The sequence below is a fragment of the Heterodontus francisci genome, chromosome 1, assembly GCF_036365525.1.
Source record: "Heterodontus francisci isolate sHetFra1 chromosome 1, sHetFra1.hap1, whole genome shotgun sequence".
Taxonomy (NCBI): domain Eukaryota; kingdom Metazoa; phylum Chordata; class Chondrichthyes; order Heterodontiformes; family Heterodontidae; genus Heterodontus; species Heterodontus francisci.
Window position 1 is genome coordinate 21,429,503 of NC_090371.1, and position 18,590 is coordinate 21,448,092.

General features: G+C 43.5%; 1 protein-coding gene across 2 annotated transcripts in view; it reads right to left on the reverse strand.

The window, feature by feature from the left end:
• LOC137368229 (dedicator of cytokinesis protein 2-like) overlaps nt 1-18,590 on the reverse strand; it is a 1,222,644-nt gene that overhangs the window by 726,987 nt on the left and 477,067 nt on the right. For both annotated transcript variants that reach the window (XM_068028710.1, XM_068028709.1), the window contains exon 27: nt 14,942-15,037. In XM_068028710.1, coding sequence (XP_067884811.1) covers nt 14,942-15,037 — 96 coding nt within the window. The remainder of the gene's footprint in view (nt 1-14,941; nt 15,038-18,590) is intronic.

An 18,590-nucleotide genomic window follows, 5' to 3' on the forward strand; every position in this document is an offset into this window, starting at 1 on the left:
TTCTCTCTGTCAGAAAAGGCACCTTGACGTTGTTTCTTTTTGTCCTTTCCATGTTGCAAAGTTTACCAGAGCTGACTGTATAAGAGTCCTGCTGAAAAATGATGTACTTCTGCATTGTACCTTAAACCCACCTCACTTTAATGAAAAAGCTAAATGCTGGTAAATCAACCAGGACCCAAACCTTTCTCAATCGTCCCAGGCCCCAGCCCGAAGCCTCCTTCTCCCCACAGTGCCTCTTTAACTTCTTCCCCAACACATCATCTCCAGCTTCCTCCCAACCCTTTTCTCTGCCCCCACGCCCTGCTTCATGCCTTGGGAAAAGGCTTTCTACCTGTTCCTTCTAGCCCTGTTTCCCCAACCCACTCCCTCCCTTGGTTTGCTCCTAAGCTGAGACCGCATTTCATACATTCTTTTTTTTAAATTCTTCTATTTATACAGCACCTTTCATGATCTCAGAACACCCCAAAGCATGTTACATCTAATGAAATACTTTTGAGGTACAGTTGCTGTTGTAATACAGGAAATGCAGCAACCAATGTGCACACAGCAACAAACAGCAATGAGATAATGACCAGATAATCTCTTTCAGTGAGGTTGGTTGAAGGACTGGTCAGAACACTAAGGAGAAATCCCCTGCTCTTTCTTAAAACAGTACCATGGGATCTTTTATACCCACCTGAAAGGGCAGATAGGACCTTGGTTTAATGTCACATCTGAAACACAACACCTCTTACAGTGCAGAACTGCCTCAATACTGCACTGGGAGCGTCAGCTGAGATTTTATACTCAAGTCTTCTGAAGTGGGATTTGAACCCACAACCTTCTGTCACAGATATGAGAATACTATCCACTAACCCCAGCTCCCTCCTAGTTCCTAGGTTCCAAGATACTTAAACGCCCTTCACTTATACACAGGCGTATAGGAACTGGTGAACGAAGAAAAGATCAATGCTCATCTAATTTTCCTTCTATTATTCTGAAAGTTGCTAATGATAAACATTTGGAATTGTTTATTTCACCTTTCAGATGAGGCATTAAACTGAAGCCCTGTCTGCCCTCCCACAAGGATGTATAAGATCCCATAGTACTATTTTGAAAAAGAGCAGGGAATCATTCCTGGTGTCCTGGCCAATATTTATCCCTTAATCAACATCACTAAAATAAATTCAGTCATTTTCGCATTGCTGTTGTGGGAGATTGCTGTGAAAACCGGTTGCCTTGTTTCCTACGTTACAACATTGACTACACTTCAGAAAGTATTTCTTCAGTCTTAAAATGCTTTGGTATGTCCTGGGTTCATCGAAGGCACAGTGTAAAAACAAATCTTATTTCTTTTATCCATTTGAGAGAAGAATATCAACTTTATCAGGAAGATCTTTGATATTTCCCCACAATGTGGATCAGCTCTATTGCAAACTGGGGGAAGGGCATTAAACTGGTTGCCTCATGAAACCATTCGCTACTCTGGGAGATCATCATCAGCCCTATACCCCAGCCCTCTGCTCCCTCTCAAGCCCTTGTAAAACCTGAGCCCTAAAGCAAAGAGTGCCGAGTGTTGTGCTTTGTTTCAAATCCCTCAATAGCCCAGCCCCTCCCTATCTTTAGAACTTTCTCCAGCCCTATTATACTCCAAAATTTCTGAGTTCTTCCAATTTTAGCCTCTTGTGCATTCCCAATTTTCATCCTTCCACCATTGGCGGCCCTACCTTCAACTGCCTTAGGCCCTTAGCTCTGGAATTCCTCCCTAAACCTCTTTGTCACTCTATCTCTCTCTCTTCCTTTAAAGCTATCTTTTTGACCAAGGTTTTGGTTACCTGCCTTAATATTTCTTCATGTGGCTTGTGTTAAGTTTTGTGTGAAGTTTTCTGTGAAACGCCTTGAGATGTTTTACTACATTAAAGCTGTTAGGTTCTCGGTAGCTGCAAGTTGATATTGTTGTTGGGTGAAAAGATGGCATAGTGGTAATGTCATTGGACTAGTAATCCAGAGCCCAGGCTAATGCTCTGGGGGCATGGGTTCAAATACCACCACGGCAGATGGTGAAATTTGAGTTCAATTAATATAATCTGGAATTAAAAGCTAGTGTAATGGTGAACATGAAACCATTGTCGATTGTTGTAAAAGCCCATCTGGTTCACTAATGTCCTTTAGGAAATCTGCTGATCTTACCTGGTCTGGCCGATAAGTGACTCCAGACCCATAGAAAAGTGGTTGACTCTTAAATGTTCTCAGAATGTTCTAGCAAGCCACTCAGTTCAAGGGCAATTAGGGATGGGAAACAAATGATGGTCTCGTCAGCAATGCCAACATCTCACAAAAAAAAAACAAATTAAAAAAAAGCAGTCAAGGGAAAGATGACTCTATAAACAACAGCACTGGGGAAATGCTTTGATTGTATCGCAGTATCGAATGTTACGGCCAGCTGTCTGTTGCTCCCTGTGTTATAGATTTTCATAAGCTGTAGAGTCACTTATCATTACAGGGAGTCTGTTTACATCCAATTGAACAAGAACTGCTGGCTGTCGCATATTGTTTGATTTTTAATCCATTTCATTCTCAAAAGTCAGAAGAACTTTCGGCAGAGGAATCCTCCATGAATAACGAAGTAACAGAGGGTGGAGAAGGGGGAATTCTTTCTATTTTGTTAACTTTCTTATTTAACTGGTTTTTCATTTTGGATTGCGTCTTCTCTCCATCACAGGAAAGGTCCCCCACAAGGATCCTATCAAACTGTCTACTGGACAGCTTTGTAGATGATGTCCTCCCAGAATCACAGTGTGGTTTTTGGGCTAACTGTGGGACAACCAAAATGGTGTTTGTAGCAAGACAACTGCAAGAAAAGTGCAGAGAGCATCAGGATCTATATATGCTGTTCATAGACCTAACTAAAGCTTTTGACAGTGTGAGTCGACCTAGTCTATGGCACTTATTCTCCAAGCTAGGATGTCCGAACAAGTGTGCCAAAATCCTGCACCTACTGCATGTGCCTGTAGTGAGATGTCCGATGCCTTTGCGGTCACCAGTGGTGTAAAGCAAGGATGCATCGTGGCTCCCCAACTCTTCAATCTCTTCCTTGCTGCAATGCTTAAGGAATCCACCAGAGGCATGCCTGCAGGCATCAACATTAGGTTCCGTTCAGGGAACCTCTTCAATCTCTCCAGACTGTGTGTCTCCACCAAAGTCACAGAGGCAGTAATCAGAGAGCTTCTGTATGCAGATGACTGTATCCCAGCTGCCCACAACAAGGAAGACATCCAGACTGTGGCAAGCAAATTCTCTGCCAAAAACTTTCTTTAAATCTGTGCCTCCAAGACTGAGCTAGCACCAGGCACATGCTATGAAGCACTAACCATTAATGGCACCAGTCTCAAGGCTGTAGATAAACTCTCAGACCTTGGTAGAGTGCTCTCTAGGGATGCCATTATTGATCAAGATATCTGTGCATGCAACAAGAATGTAAGTTCTGCCTATGGCTGACTCCATGATCATGTCTGGAAGCAGCATGGCATTAAGATGAAGACTAAAATCAGAATCTACCAGGCCATCGTCCTTACCACCCTGCTGTATGGCACAGAATCCTGGGTCTGCTATAGGTGCCACATCGAAGCTCTGGAATGCTTCCACCAGAGAAACCTGAGATCCATCATGAGAACTCGATGGCAGGACAAAATCACAAACAATGAGCTCCTCCATCGTGCTGAGCTCAACAGCATGGAGACCTTCCTCCAGAAAATTCAACTTAGATGGGCAGGCCATGTCTCCCACATGGATGATTACAGAATTTCCAAGCAGATCTTCTATGGGATCTGTCTAGAGCAAATGATATAGGACACCCTAAAAAGAACCTTACAATCTTGTGCTGTAGACCATGTCTCTTGGGAACATTGCACCATACTGGTGCACATGGAGGCAAGCACCAAAATCTGGTTCAGCACATTTCGAGGATCATCGACACCAAACCCGCAACATCTGATGTGCCCAGAGGAAGGCCAGAGGTGGTGCAGCTGCAGAGGTTTCCCCAAGCACCAACGACAATATGAACTGCCAGTTCTGTGGACATCCATGCCGATCTTGCATCAGACTCTTCAGTTATGAGATGACCCACAGAAGACTCGAACAACTCAGTACATGAAAAAGTTCTCCTCCTCTTTCCCGCTGGTTATTTTGCCAATGATCATAAATCTGCACCCTCTAGTTACTGACCCTCCTACCAGTGGAAACAGTTTCTACCTATCTACTGAGGCAACATTCGTGCTTGCACTGAGAGATGGCATTTGTGCCACACAAGTGCTAGACAATGACCATCTCCAACACAGACAATCTAGCTACCTCTCTTTTACATTCAATGGCATTGCCATTGCTGAATCCCCCAACATTGATCAGGAATTTAACTGGACCAGTTACATAAATACTGTAGTTACAAGAGTAGGTCAGAGGTGTGGTAATTGCAGCGAGTGACTCCCCAAAATAATTCCACCACCTCTATTAATTCTCCCCTTTAGCTCTTCTGTTCTAAGGATAACAGCCTTCTCTTCTTTAAGGAGAGACTCTCTAATCCAGTCACATAAATTAAGTCCCTTATCCTTGGCATAATTCTGGCAAATGTTCTTTCCAAGGCCTTGACATCCTTCCTCAAGTGTGGTGCCCTGAATTGGACATAATACTCCAGCTGAGGCCGAACCAGCGATTTATAAAGGTTTAGCATAACTTCCTCACTTCTGTACTCGATGCCTCTACTTACAAATCCCGATATCCCATAAGGTCTTTGAACAGCTTTATCAACTTATCCTGCCACCTTCAAATCCAGAACCCTCTATTATTGCACCCTCTTTAAAAATGTATCCTCTCAAATATTCAATTGCAAGCATTGTGGAATTTTCATGGCAGACTATTTCTGCACCAATGCTCAGTTTTGCTTTCTAACCTGACGAAATAAGACCAATCAATGTTAACCTCTTGCATTTCAGATGTGTTTCAGCATTCTTTTCGAGTGCCAGGGGATTTACAGAAGGATTAGTAAACAGAGGAAAGAGGCTTGTTCTTGGAATAAGAAATATTTTGGGGAAAAGAAATCAATAGACTATTACTCTTGGAATCTAACCTGCTGTCTGAAGCATTTCAAACACTGAGAGAGGTTTAAAGTAAGCTGCTGGAATTATTCCTCAAGAGAAAATCATTTAACAGAGAAATAAGGTTGAGTGATCTAGTCGCTGAGGTTTAATGGACCCAACATACCATTTTAACTATTGACAAGCTACAAGATGATTGTTATTGACGTGTTTGTTACCCTCAACCAACATCACAAAATAAAACAGATGATCTGGTCATGGTCATGTTGCTGATAATGGGATCTTGCTGTGCACAACTTGGCTGTCGCCTTTCTGACATTGCAACAATACCTCTTTGGCTATAAATCATTTTGATATGGCCTGAGGTCATAAAGACAGTGTAGAAATATGAGTCTTTATTTTCTTTCATATTATGAGTTTCACGCAAGCAACCCACTTGGACTTAAGCAACATCAAAGAACTCATTATCAGATGCGGTATCTAGCATTATATCACTATGATGGTATTTGAAATTAATTACTGTCCGAATATGCAGAGATGAACTGCGAAGGGAGGTGGAACATTGGTGTACAGGAGGTTAGTATTACAGTGTAGTACTGACAAAATGCTGCACTGTTGGAGTGCCAGCTTTGGATGGAACCCAAGGTCCCGTTGATGGGCTAATGCATGGCAGATGCAGTGTAATGTAGATAAATGTGAGGTTATCCACTTTGGTAGCAAAAACAGGAAGGCAGATCATTATCTGAACGGCTATAAACTGAAAGAGGGGAATATGCAGCAAGACCTGGGTGTTCTCGTACACCAGTCGCTGAAGGTAAGCATGCAGGTCCAACAGGCGGTAAAAAAGGCAAATGGTATATTGGCCTTCATAACGAGAGGATTCAAATACAGAAGCAGGGATGTCTTGCTGCAATTATACAGGGCCTTGGTGAGGCTACACCTGGAATATTGTGTGCAGTTTTGGTCTCCTTATCTGAGGAAGGATGTTCTTGCTATAGAGGGAAGCCTTTTATTCATATATAAGGAGCAAGAGGGTAACTAGAGAAAGGATTGGCCCACTCAAGGACAAAGGAGGAAAGTTATGCGTGGAGTCAGAGAAAATGGGTGAGATTCTAAACGAGTACTTTGCATCGGTATTCACCGAGGAGAGGGACATGACGGATGTTGAGGTTAGGGACAGATGTTTGATTACTCTAGGTCAAGTCGGCATAAGGAGGGAGGAAGTGTTGGGTATTCTAAAAGGCATTAAGGTGGACAAGTCCCCAGGTCCGGATGGGATCTATCCCAGGTTACTGAGGGAAGCGAGAGAGGAAATAGTTGGGGCCTTAACAGATATCTTTGCAACATCCTTAAACACGGGTGAGGTCCCGGAGGACTGGAGAATTGCTAATGTTGTCCCCTTGCTTAAGAAGGGTAGCAGGGAAAATCCAGGTAATTATAGACCGGTGAGCCTGACGTCAGTGGTAGGGAAGCTGCTGGAGAAGATACTGAGGAATAGGATCTATTCCCATCTGGAAGAAAATGGGCTTATCAGTGATAGGCAACATGGTTTTGTGCAGGGAAGGTCATGTCTTACCAACTTAATAGAATTCTTTGAGGAAGTGACAAAGTTGATTGATGAGGGAAGGGCTGTAGATGTCGTATACATGGACTTCAGTAAGGCGTTTGATAAGGTTCCCCATGGTAGGCTGATGGAGAAAGTGAAGGCGCATGGGGTCCAAGGTGTACTAGCTAGATGGATAAAGAACTGGCTGGGCAACAGGAGACAGAGAGTAGCAGTGGAAGGGAGTTTCTCAAAATGGAGACGTGTGACCAGTGGTGTTCCACAGGGATCCGTGCTGGGACCACTGTTGTTTGTGATATACATAAATGATTTGGAGGAAAGTATAGGAGGTCTGATTAGCAAGTTTGCAGACGACACTAAGATTGGTGGAGTAGCAGATAGTGAAGGGGACTGTCAGAGAATACAGCAGAATATAGATAGACTGGAGAGTTGGGCAGAGAAATGGCAGATGGAGTTCAATCAGGGCAAATGCGAGGTGATGCATTTTGGAAGATCCAATTCAAGAATGAACTATACAGTAAATGGAAAAGTCCTGGGGAAAATTGATGTGCAGAGAGATTTGGGTGTTCAGGTCCATTGTTCCCTGAAGGTGGCAACGAAGGTCAATAGAGTGGTCAAGAAGGCATATGGCATGCTTTCCTTCATCGGACGGGGTATTGAGTACAAAAGTTGGCAGGTCATGTTACAGTTGTATAGGACTTTAGTTCGGCCACATTTGGAATACTGCGTGCAGTTCTGGTCACCACATTACCAAAAGGATGTGGATGCTTTGGAGAGGGTGCAGAGGAGGTTCACCAGGATGTTTCCTGGTATGGAGGGCGCTAGCTATGAAGAGAGGTTGAGTAGATTAGGATTATTTTCATTAGAAAGACGGAGGTTGAGGGGGGACCTGATTGAGGTGTACAAAATCATGAGAGGTATAGACAGGGTGGATAGCAAGAAGCTTTTTCCCAGAGTGGGGGTTTCAATTACAAGGGGACATGAGTTCAAAGTGAAAGGGGAAAAGTTTAGGGGGGATATGCGTGGAAAGTTCTTTATGCAGAGGGTAGTGGGTGCATGGAACGCATTGCCAGCGGAGGTGGTAGACGCGGGCACGATAGCGTCTTTTAAGATGTATCTAGACAGATACATGAATGGGCAGGAAGTAAAGAGATACAGACCCTTAGATAATAGGCGACAGGTTTAGATAGAGGATTTGGATCGGCGTAGGCTTGGAGGGCCGAAGGGCCTGTTCCTGTGCTGTAATTTTCTTTGTTCTTTGTTCTTTGAGTGCAGCGAAGGTTTACCAGACTGATTCTTGGGATGGCGGGACTGACGTATGAGGAGAGATTGAGTCGGTTAGGATTATATTCGTTGGAGTTCAGAAGACTGAGGGGGGATCTCATAGAAACCTATAAAATTCTAACAGGTAAATGCAAGAAGGATGTTCCCGATGATGGGGCAGTCCAGCACCAGGGGTCATAGTCTAAGGATACGGGGTAAACCTTTCAGGACTGAGATGAGGAGAAATTTCTTCATCCAGAGAGTGGTGAGCCTGCAGAATTCACTACCACAGAAAGCAGTTGAGGCCATAACATTGTGTGTTTTCAAGAAGGAGTTCGATATAGCTTTTGGGTTTAAAGGGATCAAAGGGTGTGATGCGAAAGCGGGAACAGGTTACTGAGTTGCATGATCAACCATGATCATAATGAATGGCGGAACAGGCTTGAAGGGCCGAATGGCCTATCCTGCTCCTATTTTCTATGTTTTTATGTTTCCCCTCTCAGGTGGATGCAAAAGATCCCATGGCACTATTCTGAAGAAAAGCAGGTTCTTCCTTCCCAGTGTCCTGACCAATATTTATCCCTCAACCAGCATCACTAAAGTAGATTATCTGGTTATTATCACATTGTTGTTTGTGAGATCTTGCTATGCGCAGCTTGGCCTACTGTTTCGCACATTACACCTATGGCTGCACTTCAGAAGTACATCATTGACTTTATAATGTCCTGAGGTTGCGAAACCTGCTATATCAATGTGACTTCCTTTTTCTCTTTCCAGGAAAATAGTTGTGTTCAGTTGTGAAAAAGGAATAAAAATTTGAAGTGCATCTTCGCAGCATTCTCAGTGACTGGCTGAGCCATACTGACCAGGATTGGCCCAGATTTGATTCCTAACTTGTGCTCTGTTAGTTGCCCTTAGCAACAACTTGGGCGCAGTTTGTCAGTTGACAGTTGACTGAGCCAAGAAGCGAGAGAAGGATGAATCAGAGCGCCTATGTCATTCTCCAGTGATCCCCTATTGGGTATCATGTATGAGTCAAATAAAAGGAAGAATTGATCTCACCAACTTATAGTTAAACAGCCTTCATCACTCATTGTCCAAGTTCATACAACCACTTGACTAAAGGTACCGGAGGGCAGCTACCCACAAAGACATCCCAGCTAGTCAGTCTCCAGGGAAGACAACATGGAAAAGAAAATGTCACTTCTTTCTATTCTAGGCTCTGGACCTCGACAGAACTGAGGTGTGATCTCCCACACACAAAATAGCAGCCTTTAACTTCACTGTTCAATGGAAGGCTGTAAGAGAAGTACAAACGTTTTGTTAAGCTGTAACAAATTTGTACTCTGAAAGCTTTTTCTTTCTGTTTTGCTTTAAGTGAAACGCTGAATCATCCATTCAGACACTGCAGGGCCCTTCCTACGCCATCCCTTGTGTGCAGTTCTCCACTCTAATTATTGCTGTCATCATGTCAGCACTTCAATGCTGCTGTCAGTGGGATAGCTCCCTTGAACGATGAGCGCAACGCAACATGTGGAGAGGGGTCACGAGGGGTGACAGCGGAGCTGATATTCATTCAGCACCTCAATTAAATCATAGATTCACAAAATCATAGAATGTTTACAGCACAGGAGGAGGAGGTCATTCTCCCCAACTTGTCCATGCCGGTTCTCTGCAACAGCAACTCAGCGAGTCCCACTCCCCTGCGCTTTCCCTGGAGCCCTGCAGTTTTGTTTTCTCTTCAGGTGCTTATCCAATTTCCTTTTGAAAGCCACAATTGAACCTGCCTCCACCACACTCTCAGGCAGTGCATTCCAGATTCTAACCACTTGCTGCATAAAAACGTTTTTCCACATGTCACCTTTTGTTCTTTTGCCAATTACCTTAAATCGGTGTCCTCTGGTTCTCGATCCTTCGGCTAATGGGAACTGTTTCTCCCTATCTGTCCAGACTCCTCATGATTTTGAACACCTCGAACAAATCTTCCCTCAGCCTTCTGTTCTCCAAGGAGAACAATCCCAGCTTCTCCAACCTATCCACATAACTGAAGTTCCTTATCCCTGGAACCATTCTCAAAAATCTTTTCTGCACCCTATCTGAAGCCTTCAGATCTTCCTAACATGTAGTGCCCAGAATTGAGCTCAATACTCTAGTTGAGGCTGAACCAGTGTTTTATAAAGGCTCATCAGAACTTCCTTGCTTTCATCCATTATACCTCTATTTATAAAGCCCTGGATCCCATATGCCTTTTTTAAAACCATTTTATCAACATGCCCTGCAATCTTCAATGATTTATGCACATATACCCCCAGGCCTCTCTGTTCCTGCATCCCCTTTAGAATTATAAACTTTATATTGCCTCTCCTCGTTCTTCCTACCAAAATGTATCATGTCATACTTCTGTGTAATAAATTTCATCCGCCAGTGTCCACCTATTCATCAGCCTGTCCATGTCCTCTTGAAAGTCAAAATTAGGAAGAATATTGGGAAGAAGGAAGCCATTGTCCTCCAGCCCTACAATTCTCCAAGATCTCTGCACTCCTCCAATTCTGGCCTCATGTGCATCCCCGATTTTAATTGCTCCACCTTGCTTGGTAACTTTCAGCTACCAAGGCCCTAAGCTCCAGAAATCCCTCCTTAAACCTCATGTCTCTTTGCCTCTCTCTCCTCCTTTAAGATACTTCTTAAAACCTATGTTTTTGACAAAGCCTTTGATTACCTGTCCTAATACCTCATTATGTGGCTTGGTGTCAAATTTTGGTGAGACACTTGTGAAGTGCCATGGGATATTTTAACATGTGATAAATGCAAGTTGTTGTTGTTGCATTATTCAAGCATTCTGAAGACCTCAGCGTCAGATAGGACAATTTGGATATTTAAATCTTTCATTCTTATTCAGTCTACACCAGCAGGCCGAGTGCTGAAGCATCAGCTGTGGCTCAGTTGTTAGAATGCTTACTTGAGTCAAGCCCCATGAGCACAAAATCCAGGCTAACACTGAGGAAGTGCAACACTGTCAAAGGCGCCATCTTTTGCATAAGACACTAAACTGAGGCTCCGTCTGCCCTCTCAGGTGGTCATAAAAGATCCCATGGCACGACTTTGAATGAGACTGGGGCGGGGCTGGTGGGGGGGGTTACTCCCTGATGTCCTAGCCAATAACAAATAAAAATTATTACATTGCTATTGATGGGAGCTTGCTGTGTTCAAATTGACTGCCGTGTTTTTTACATTACCACAATGACTATACTTCAAAAAGGTACTTCATTAGTTGTTAAGCACTTTGGAACATCCCGAAGTTGTGAAAGACATGATAGAAATACAAGATTTTTTCGTGATTTTGACTCTCTTATTGGTGTACTTGCTTAATTTACAATCACCAAAATTCTTTACCACTCCATCCTCCTAGACAGTGACAAACTGCCCGGTTCTGTTGTCATGCTAAGCTGAAACTACAGTCTCATCAAAACTTTGCCATAAAATGTGTTGCTCCAGATGTAGCGCTCCACCTATTGGCTCTGCACATGTGGGTACAGAGGCCAGCATGACAATTCACAGTCTGCAAAGCTTCCAGTCCAATCAGAAACTGAGGGAAAATCCAACAGGTCCTAAGTCCGGTGTCTGAACTCACAAACCCACATTGCACAAAATCATTACAATTTACCTCCTTGTGGGTATGAGCCATTCTGGTGAGACTTCAATTCTGGCCTTTCATACATCCCCTGCGTTCTGTCTTCCCCCTACCGACCTACCATTAGCATCCGAGACTTCAGCCATGTAGGCCCTAAGCTCTGGAATTCCCTCCCTAAACGTCTCTGCCTCTCAACCTCTCTCTACTCCTTAACACCAGCCTCTTTGATCAAGTTTTGGGCCACCCCTCCAAGAGCCTCCTTCTTTGGCTCCATGACAATTTTTTTTCTGATTATGTGGAGTTCTTTGGGAGATTTTTCTCCACAAAAACATCTACATATGTATGGAAATTATGCTGTTGTTTTAAATGTAAATACATTTTTGAATCCATTTGTAACCCAATGTTCTCATTGAATGGTGCAATAGGCTCGTGAGAATGAATGGGCTGCTCCTGTTCCTATATTCCTATGTTCCTTTGTGTTGGTACAGGTAGAAGGTGAGATTAACTCAACTACAGATTTGTTGGTAAGGTCAAGACAAAGTAAGCCTGTATTTAAGAAGAAGTTAGATAAATACATGAGGCAGAAAGGAATAGAAGTATATGCTGATAGGGTGCGATGAAGTAGGGTGTAAGCAGGCTTGTGTGGAGAATAAAGATATGCATGGACCAGTTGGGCTGAATGGCCTATTTCTGTGCTGTGAATTCTATGCAAATGTGTCAATGTTTGAAGGCCTTCTGGCCATTTTTAATTAAGAATTGTACTGACACATCCACAATATTTGTTATGTTGACCTGTATCAGTGGGTATTGTGTAATAAATCATTTTCCTACAGCCAACATAATATGCAAATGAGCAGGCGTTTTATGAGGAGAAACAGCTGTTTCTCCTCTTCTGTTACTCACAAGGCTGTTCGCTGGAGGTCAACAGTACCAAGATGTTTTCTGAATTACAATCTCTGTCTATAGATAAGGAACCATACCTTAACAGAACGCTGACCATTTACTTTCCTTATTGATCATCATTCCCTTGCTGTGCTGTTCAATCTAGACAGTTAGGTTGGTCCTAGAGGCTTGTGTTTCTTAGCTCTCAAACTCCCAGTGCTTTCAGTCAAGTGCATGCGACTGACACATCTCACAGAAGAAAGCAATAGACTGTGAGGAGAACGTTTCCTCTGTTCTCTGTACCACGGTTTATAATTTCATCACAAATAGAAAAAAAAGCACTTGCATTTATGCAGTACCTTTCACAACCTAAGCACTTCAAAGCCAATGAAGTACATTTTGAAGATTTGTCAAGCAATGTAGGGTAAAAGCAAGATCCTACAAACAACCACCAGGTAAGTGACCAGTTGTTGTTGGCTTCCTTCCACCTACGAGAGATGATGGACACACTGCAAACAATACAGTTACATTTAGATGGGGCGTCTTCAACATGGTGTACCTTTGCTGATGGCTGTGAAGGCCAATCCTTGAGAGGCAGGTTCTGCCACAAGTCCTGCCAGGTGAATTTTTTTGGGTTGTAAGTGACCTGATCATCTGCTTTCAGTGAAGAGCCATGATGGGCTGAATGGCCTCCTTCTGTGCTGTATCGTTCTATGATTGTATAATCCTCTGTGTTGGTTGAGGGATAAACATTAGGGAGAAGTCCCCCTGCTTTTCTTTTGCACCCACTTGAGGGGTGGGCCCTTGGTTTAACGTCTCATGCAACAGACGGCACCTCAGACATGCTTTTCTGTAGCAAGTTCAGTCTTCCAGCATTTCAAAAGCGAGCATCTCTCTCAGAAATTTGATAAAATAAAAATCAGAGAGGTACTTTTTTTCAGCAAGAGGTTATTTGAGAGTGCGTGTTTTAATTCAATATTGGATGTCAGTTTTCAAGTTATACCCTCATAGTCATAAAGACCATGAAAATTATTCTCCTTTCTACAGCTGCCAAAAAAACAACTGAACATACAGAATTCCAGTTTTCATATCCACAATGGCTATTGAGGGAATTAAATGGATTCCCTAGTAATACAAAGCTTAAAATTTAATATTTAGGCGTTTCATCAGCTTGAGTGTTCTTGCTGGGTGCAGCAGAATTCTGTATCTTGCATATTTCCTACATCATGAGTGATCAATCTATATATTAAACTGACACCCAATGGGATTGCACCGACATCAGAAGCACGATCAGATTACTAACGAGAAGTGCAATTATCCCAGGAAAACAACACGATTAATGTGAAAATTGAATCACTGGAGTGGAAAAAGATGCATCTGCAGGACAACTCAACTGCTACAACATTGCTGAGAACTAAACTACCGCACTGGAGTCTTGGTGCAGTTTGAAGTGGCTTGAATCTTGTCAACTCCGAGTCAGAACCAGCTGTGGAAACAAAGCCTTTTCTATGTCAGGCCATCCCTTCTACTGCCTCAAGTTGTTAGTGGATTCCAGATGACTCAGGTTTCGCCTGAAGCAGGTCCTCTAAATCTGAAAGACTGCTGGAGTCCGCTACTGAAAGACTCTGAAGAGTTATCTTTTGGCCATCTTTTGGTCTTAAGCCATTAATAAGCCAATCAAGATTTAACATGACAGTGCAATTGAATCATGAGATCCTTTAACAACATAAATGTACAGGCTTTACACAATGGTACGTGTACCTAACGCACCAAGCTAAGCAATGCACCTACCTTCATCCAGCTCCCAGTGATTGTCTTGTAGAAAGCTAAACAGAATATGACCTGCATCCTGCCGTCATTTCAATAAGGATGTTACAGGTTCAATGGTAGATAATTTTTAGCCTTAAAACAATAGATCCCCCCCCCAACATTTTCCCTGCTTATGATCATGACCCTGAACATTGGTCCTAGATCATCTACCTTTAGTCCAGCTCATTCAAGATCGAGGAGCTTCAGGTACGATATTCAACCCAAGTCCCAGTGAGGTGAAAGGCCATACAAGGGCAATCGCAAACATCCCCCAAGTTATTTCTCCTCATATATTGTGGATCCTGTTTTCAATCGCAGCACTAGATGTGGTAAATCCTCACAAATGGAAGAACCAGCCAAGCTAAATTAATAAAGCTAGTGTCACAAAATTCTGGGGAGTTGAAAGAAACCCAAAGTGAAATATTATTTCTCTGTCATTGATGAGTCAAGTGCAATTGTACTGGGGAAGTTCTGTTTCATCACTTCCAGTGACCGTCAAGATAGACCCCACATTTCAAGTTATTCTGCCTCTCTTTTCAAAGTTGAATTACATGGTGGAATCACCCATGGAATTACTCCTTAAACTAGCAGTCATAACATCAACACAAGTCAACCATTTCACCAAAACAAAATAAGTGAAACATTTTTCATATTGTCTGACATTTCAGATTTCCATTTAAAGCATCCAGGAAGCAGCAAGTGACTATAACAGGAAGTACTTACAATGAGGTTGTGGTCCCTTCCAAGCATGATAACCATCTGGTTCACGGTGCGAAGCAGCTTGTCCATGATATCCTGAATATCCTGGTAAGTAATTCCCTGAAAGACACAATTTTGGACTGTGTGAAGGTCAGACATAGGGCACGAACTCTTCAGGACTCTCCTGGAATCACCAGGAATCTTCCAGACACTACTACAAGCAACCCAGGAGAAAATGTCAAGGGGCATAAAAAAGAATTGTGAGTTTATTTTCTATTTTCTTTGAATGCTTTTTATATTAGTTATTTAAAATATTAAATATGGAGAAAAAAATGGGTATTTAATGAACTGTCATGTATCATCCAATCAGGTAAAAGTCTGGGAAGGCAGTACACCATAAGAATGGATATATCAGGTGACCAGGGACAATGGCCGGAGTAAAAAGAACTACTCTTCCCACTGACACCTGACACTGCCCCACCTCCATCCCAGCCATCAAACATGAGGTGGAACATAGCCCCATTAGCAACAGAAGTAGGCCATTCAACCCTTTGAGCCTGTTCTGCCATTCAATTAGATCATGGCTGATCAGCAGCCAACTCCATTTGCCTGCCTTTTCTCCATATCCCTCAGGAGATTTCTGTAAAGGCGGGTAAATGGAGTTGAGGTGTGGATCAGCCATGATCTAATCGAATGATGCAGCAGGTTTGAGGGGTGCAATGTTCCTTTGTGCCTACTCAAGTTTCTTATCACTCAGGCACTTGTGCCAATTATCGGGCTGGAAGCTTAGTTCCAGCAGCTCCACTGGGAGTGGTAGCCACTGCTGGGACTACACCCAGCCATCGGAGGCAAGACGAAGGACGGCCTTGGAACTCAGGTAAGTTTTTAGGGCCTCACCGGGGACAATCGGCCAGGCCCCGGTGAGGCAAGAGGGGGGTGGGATCAGCTGGCGGAGGGGGGGGGGGGGGGTGGGGGGGGAGTGTTGTACTTTGGAGGCGGTTGGGGCTTCAGTGGCAGCCTTCCCACCAGCCCACAAGAAGGCTGCCTAGTTTTACCAGGTGGGGTTCTTGGGGTCTTTGCCATCTGGCTGCTGAGGGTAAAATACCCGCAGCAGTCGGAGGAGGCCATTAGGTGACAGTTAGTTGGCCATTAAGGGTCTTGATTGGCCTGGGGCAGGCGGGCTGTTTCTCACCACTGCCACCCCACATAAAATTACAGCGGGGGTGGGAGAGGGTTAGGAATGGCCCCCCGCCTCCCACCTCCCACTCAATTTTATGCCCCCCCCCCCCACCATCAGCCCACTTGTTGGGGGGGGGGCCATAAAATTCTGGCCTTTAAATATTGTTAAGACAAAGGTAGATAGATTCTTTATAGGCAAGGGGGTGAAAGGTTATCGGGGGTAGGCAAGAATGTAGAGTTGAGGTTACAATCAGATCAACCATGATCTCGTTGAATGGTGGAGCAGGCTCAAGGAGCCAACTGGCCTACTCCTAATTCGTATGTTTGCACGTTCGTATTTAACTTCAGTGGAAGCTGGCAGAAAATGTGGAGAATTGGCGTAGGAGATGTTTGTGCCCATTTCTTTAGCTGCAGAGTATAGCCCTCTTCTATCCCCAAAGATGTATGGTTAATTCCAGTTAGCTGAGTGGTATCTTTCATGTCTGACTGTGTAGTTAACCTTTGTTGGACCTGGAGATGATTTTGTTTCCCCAAGCACAGCGAGGAGTAAATTGTTGGATTGAAACTGCCTAAAATTGTCAACACCAGCATGTTGCATTCATACAGTGCCTTTAAGATAAAGAAACTTCCCAAGCCACATCACGAATAGGTCTCAGAAAAGTGGAGTCAAGTCAGGAGGAAGAGCTTGTTGAAGATATGGCTTGAAGTGAGATTGAGGAGCTTAGGGAGAATGCTCCAAAAATAGGATCGAGATAGATGAACTCTTTGCAAAGGGAGAGAAAACATCCAGAGTCAGAGTAATGCAATATTTAGGAGGGGAATTATAGAGCTGGAGAGGACTGTCACTTACAGTCCCTCATGTTTTTTTTTAACAATTTGTTCTTCAAATCTAGACAATACCTGCCCTTGAGAAGGTGGTGGTGGACCACCTTCTTGAACTGCTGAGGTCCTTGTCGTGAAGGTACTTCTACAGTGTTATTATGTAGGACATTTCGGGATTTTGACCCAGCAACGATAAAGGTGTGGCATGTCCAGGTTGGAATGGATTTGGAGGGGAACTTGGAGATGATGTTGTTTCCATGCACCAGATGCTCTTGGCCTTCTAGGTGATGGAGGTGGTCAGATTGGAAGGTACTGCTGAAGAAGCCTTGGCAAGTTGCTGCAGTGAACCCTGTAGATGGTACACAATGCAGCCATGGCACACTTGTGGTGGAGGATGTGGACGTTTATGCCAAACAACCTACTGGTTTGTTCTGGATGGTGTCAAGCTTCTTAAGTGTTTTTGCAGTTGCACCTATATAGACAAGTGGGAAGTTTTCAATCACACTCCTGACTTGTGTCTTGTAGATGGTGGACAGGCATTGGTGATTCAGGAGTGAGGTACTCGCCACAGAATTCCCAGCCTCTGATCTGCTCTTCTAGCCGCAGTATCTTTGTGGCTAATCCAGTTAAGTTCCTGGTCAGTAGATGTTGACAGTTGGGGATTCAGCGATGGTAATGACCATAAATGCCAAAGAAGAGAGGTGGTTAGTTCACTTGTTGGAGATGGTCATTGCCTGGCAGTTGTGTGGCGCCCATATTACTTGCCACTTATCAGCCCAAGCGTGAACGTTGTCCAGGTCTTGCCCTATTCGCACACGGACTGCTTCAGTATCTGAGGAGTTGCAAATGAACTGAACATAGTGCAGTAATCAGTAAACATCCCCACTGGATGGAGGGAAGGTCATTGAAGAAGCTGAAGATCATTGGTGAATTGGGTCTAGGACAAAACCCGGCTGCAGTATACATGAGCTTAATTATCCTCTAGCAACCACAATCATCTCTCTTTGTGTCAGTTCTGTGCTAGTTTTCCACCACTGCCTAAAGTTAAAATCAGCTCTATTTGGTTCTTAAGTGGTTAAATGGAACTAGCTCTTCCTTTCAAACTCAGTACAACATCACATCTACAGCCTCCAAAGGTCCAAGAATATAATAAGCCTTAAAAGGAACAGTCTCCTCAGTCTCTCAATCATTTCAGAATGATCACTCCAATTATTTCAGGTGGTATTTAGAATAGGATTAGCCTTGATCCCAGCTGAGGAGGTGCTGACTGTTTATCGAGCAAGGGCTGACAGCCTGTACATGTCAATCTGCAGTTGACATTAGAGATGGCTATAATTCATTAGGACCGTACAGATAAACGAGCAAATAGGATTTAACTAATTGCAGATTTACAAAATATATTTACTTCCTAATATAACCTGAACCCATAGTGTTTGTTCATTTGCTTTGCATGTAGAACATTCTGCATGAATATACCCCTCAGGCTCACAAACAGGCAGCTAATGAAATACATGTGCCTCACTACAAATTACACTGATCCCTCTGTAGTCATGCATTCTGTCAGACACACAAACTACATAGAAACAGAGACAAGGATAATTCTACAAATGATAACTATATACAGCCAGAAGGATACATGTTGATACACAAAAATGTTTAGGAAGAGGAAGAG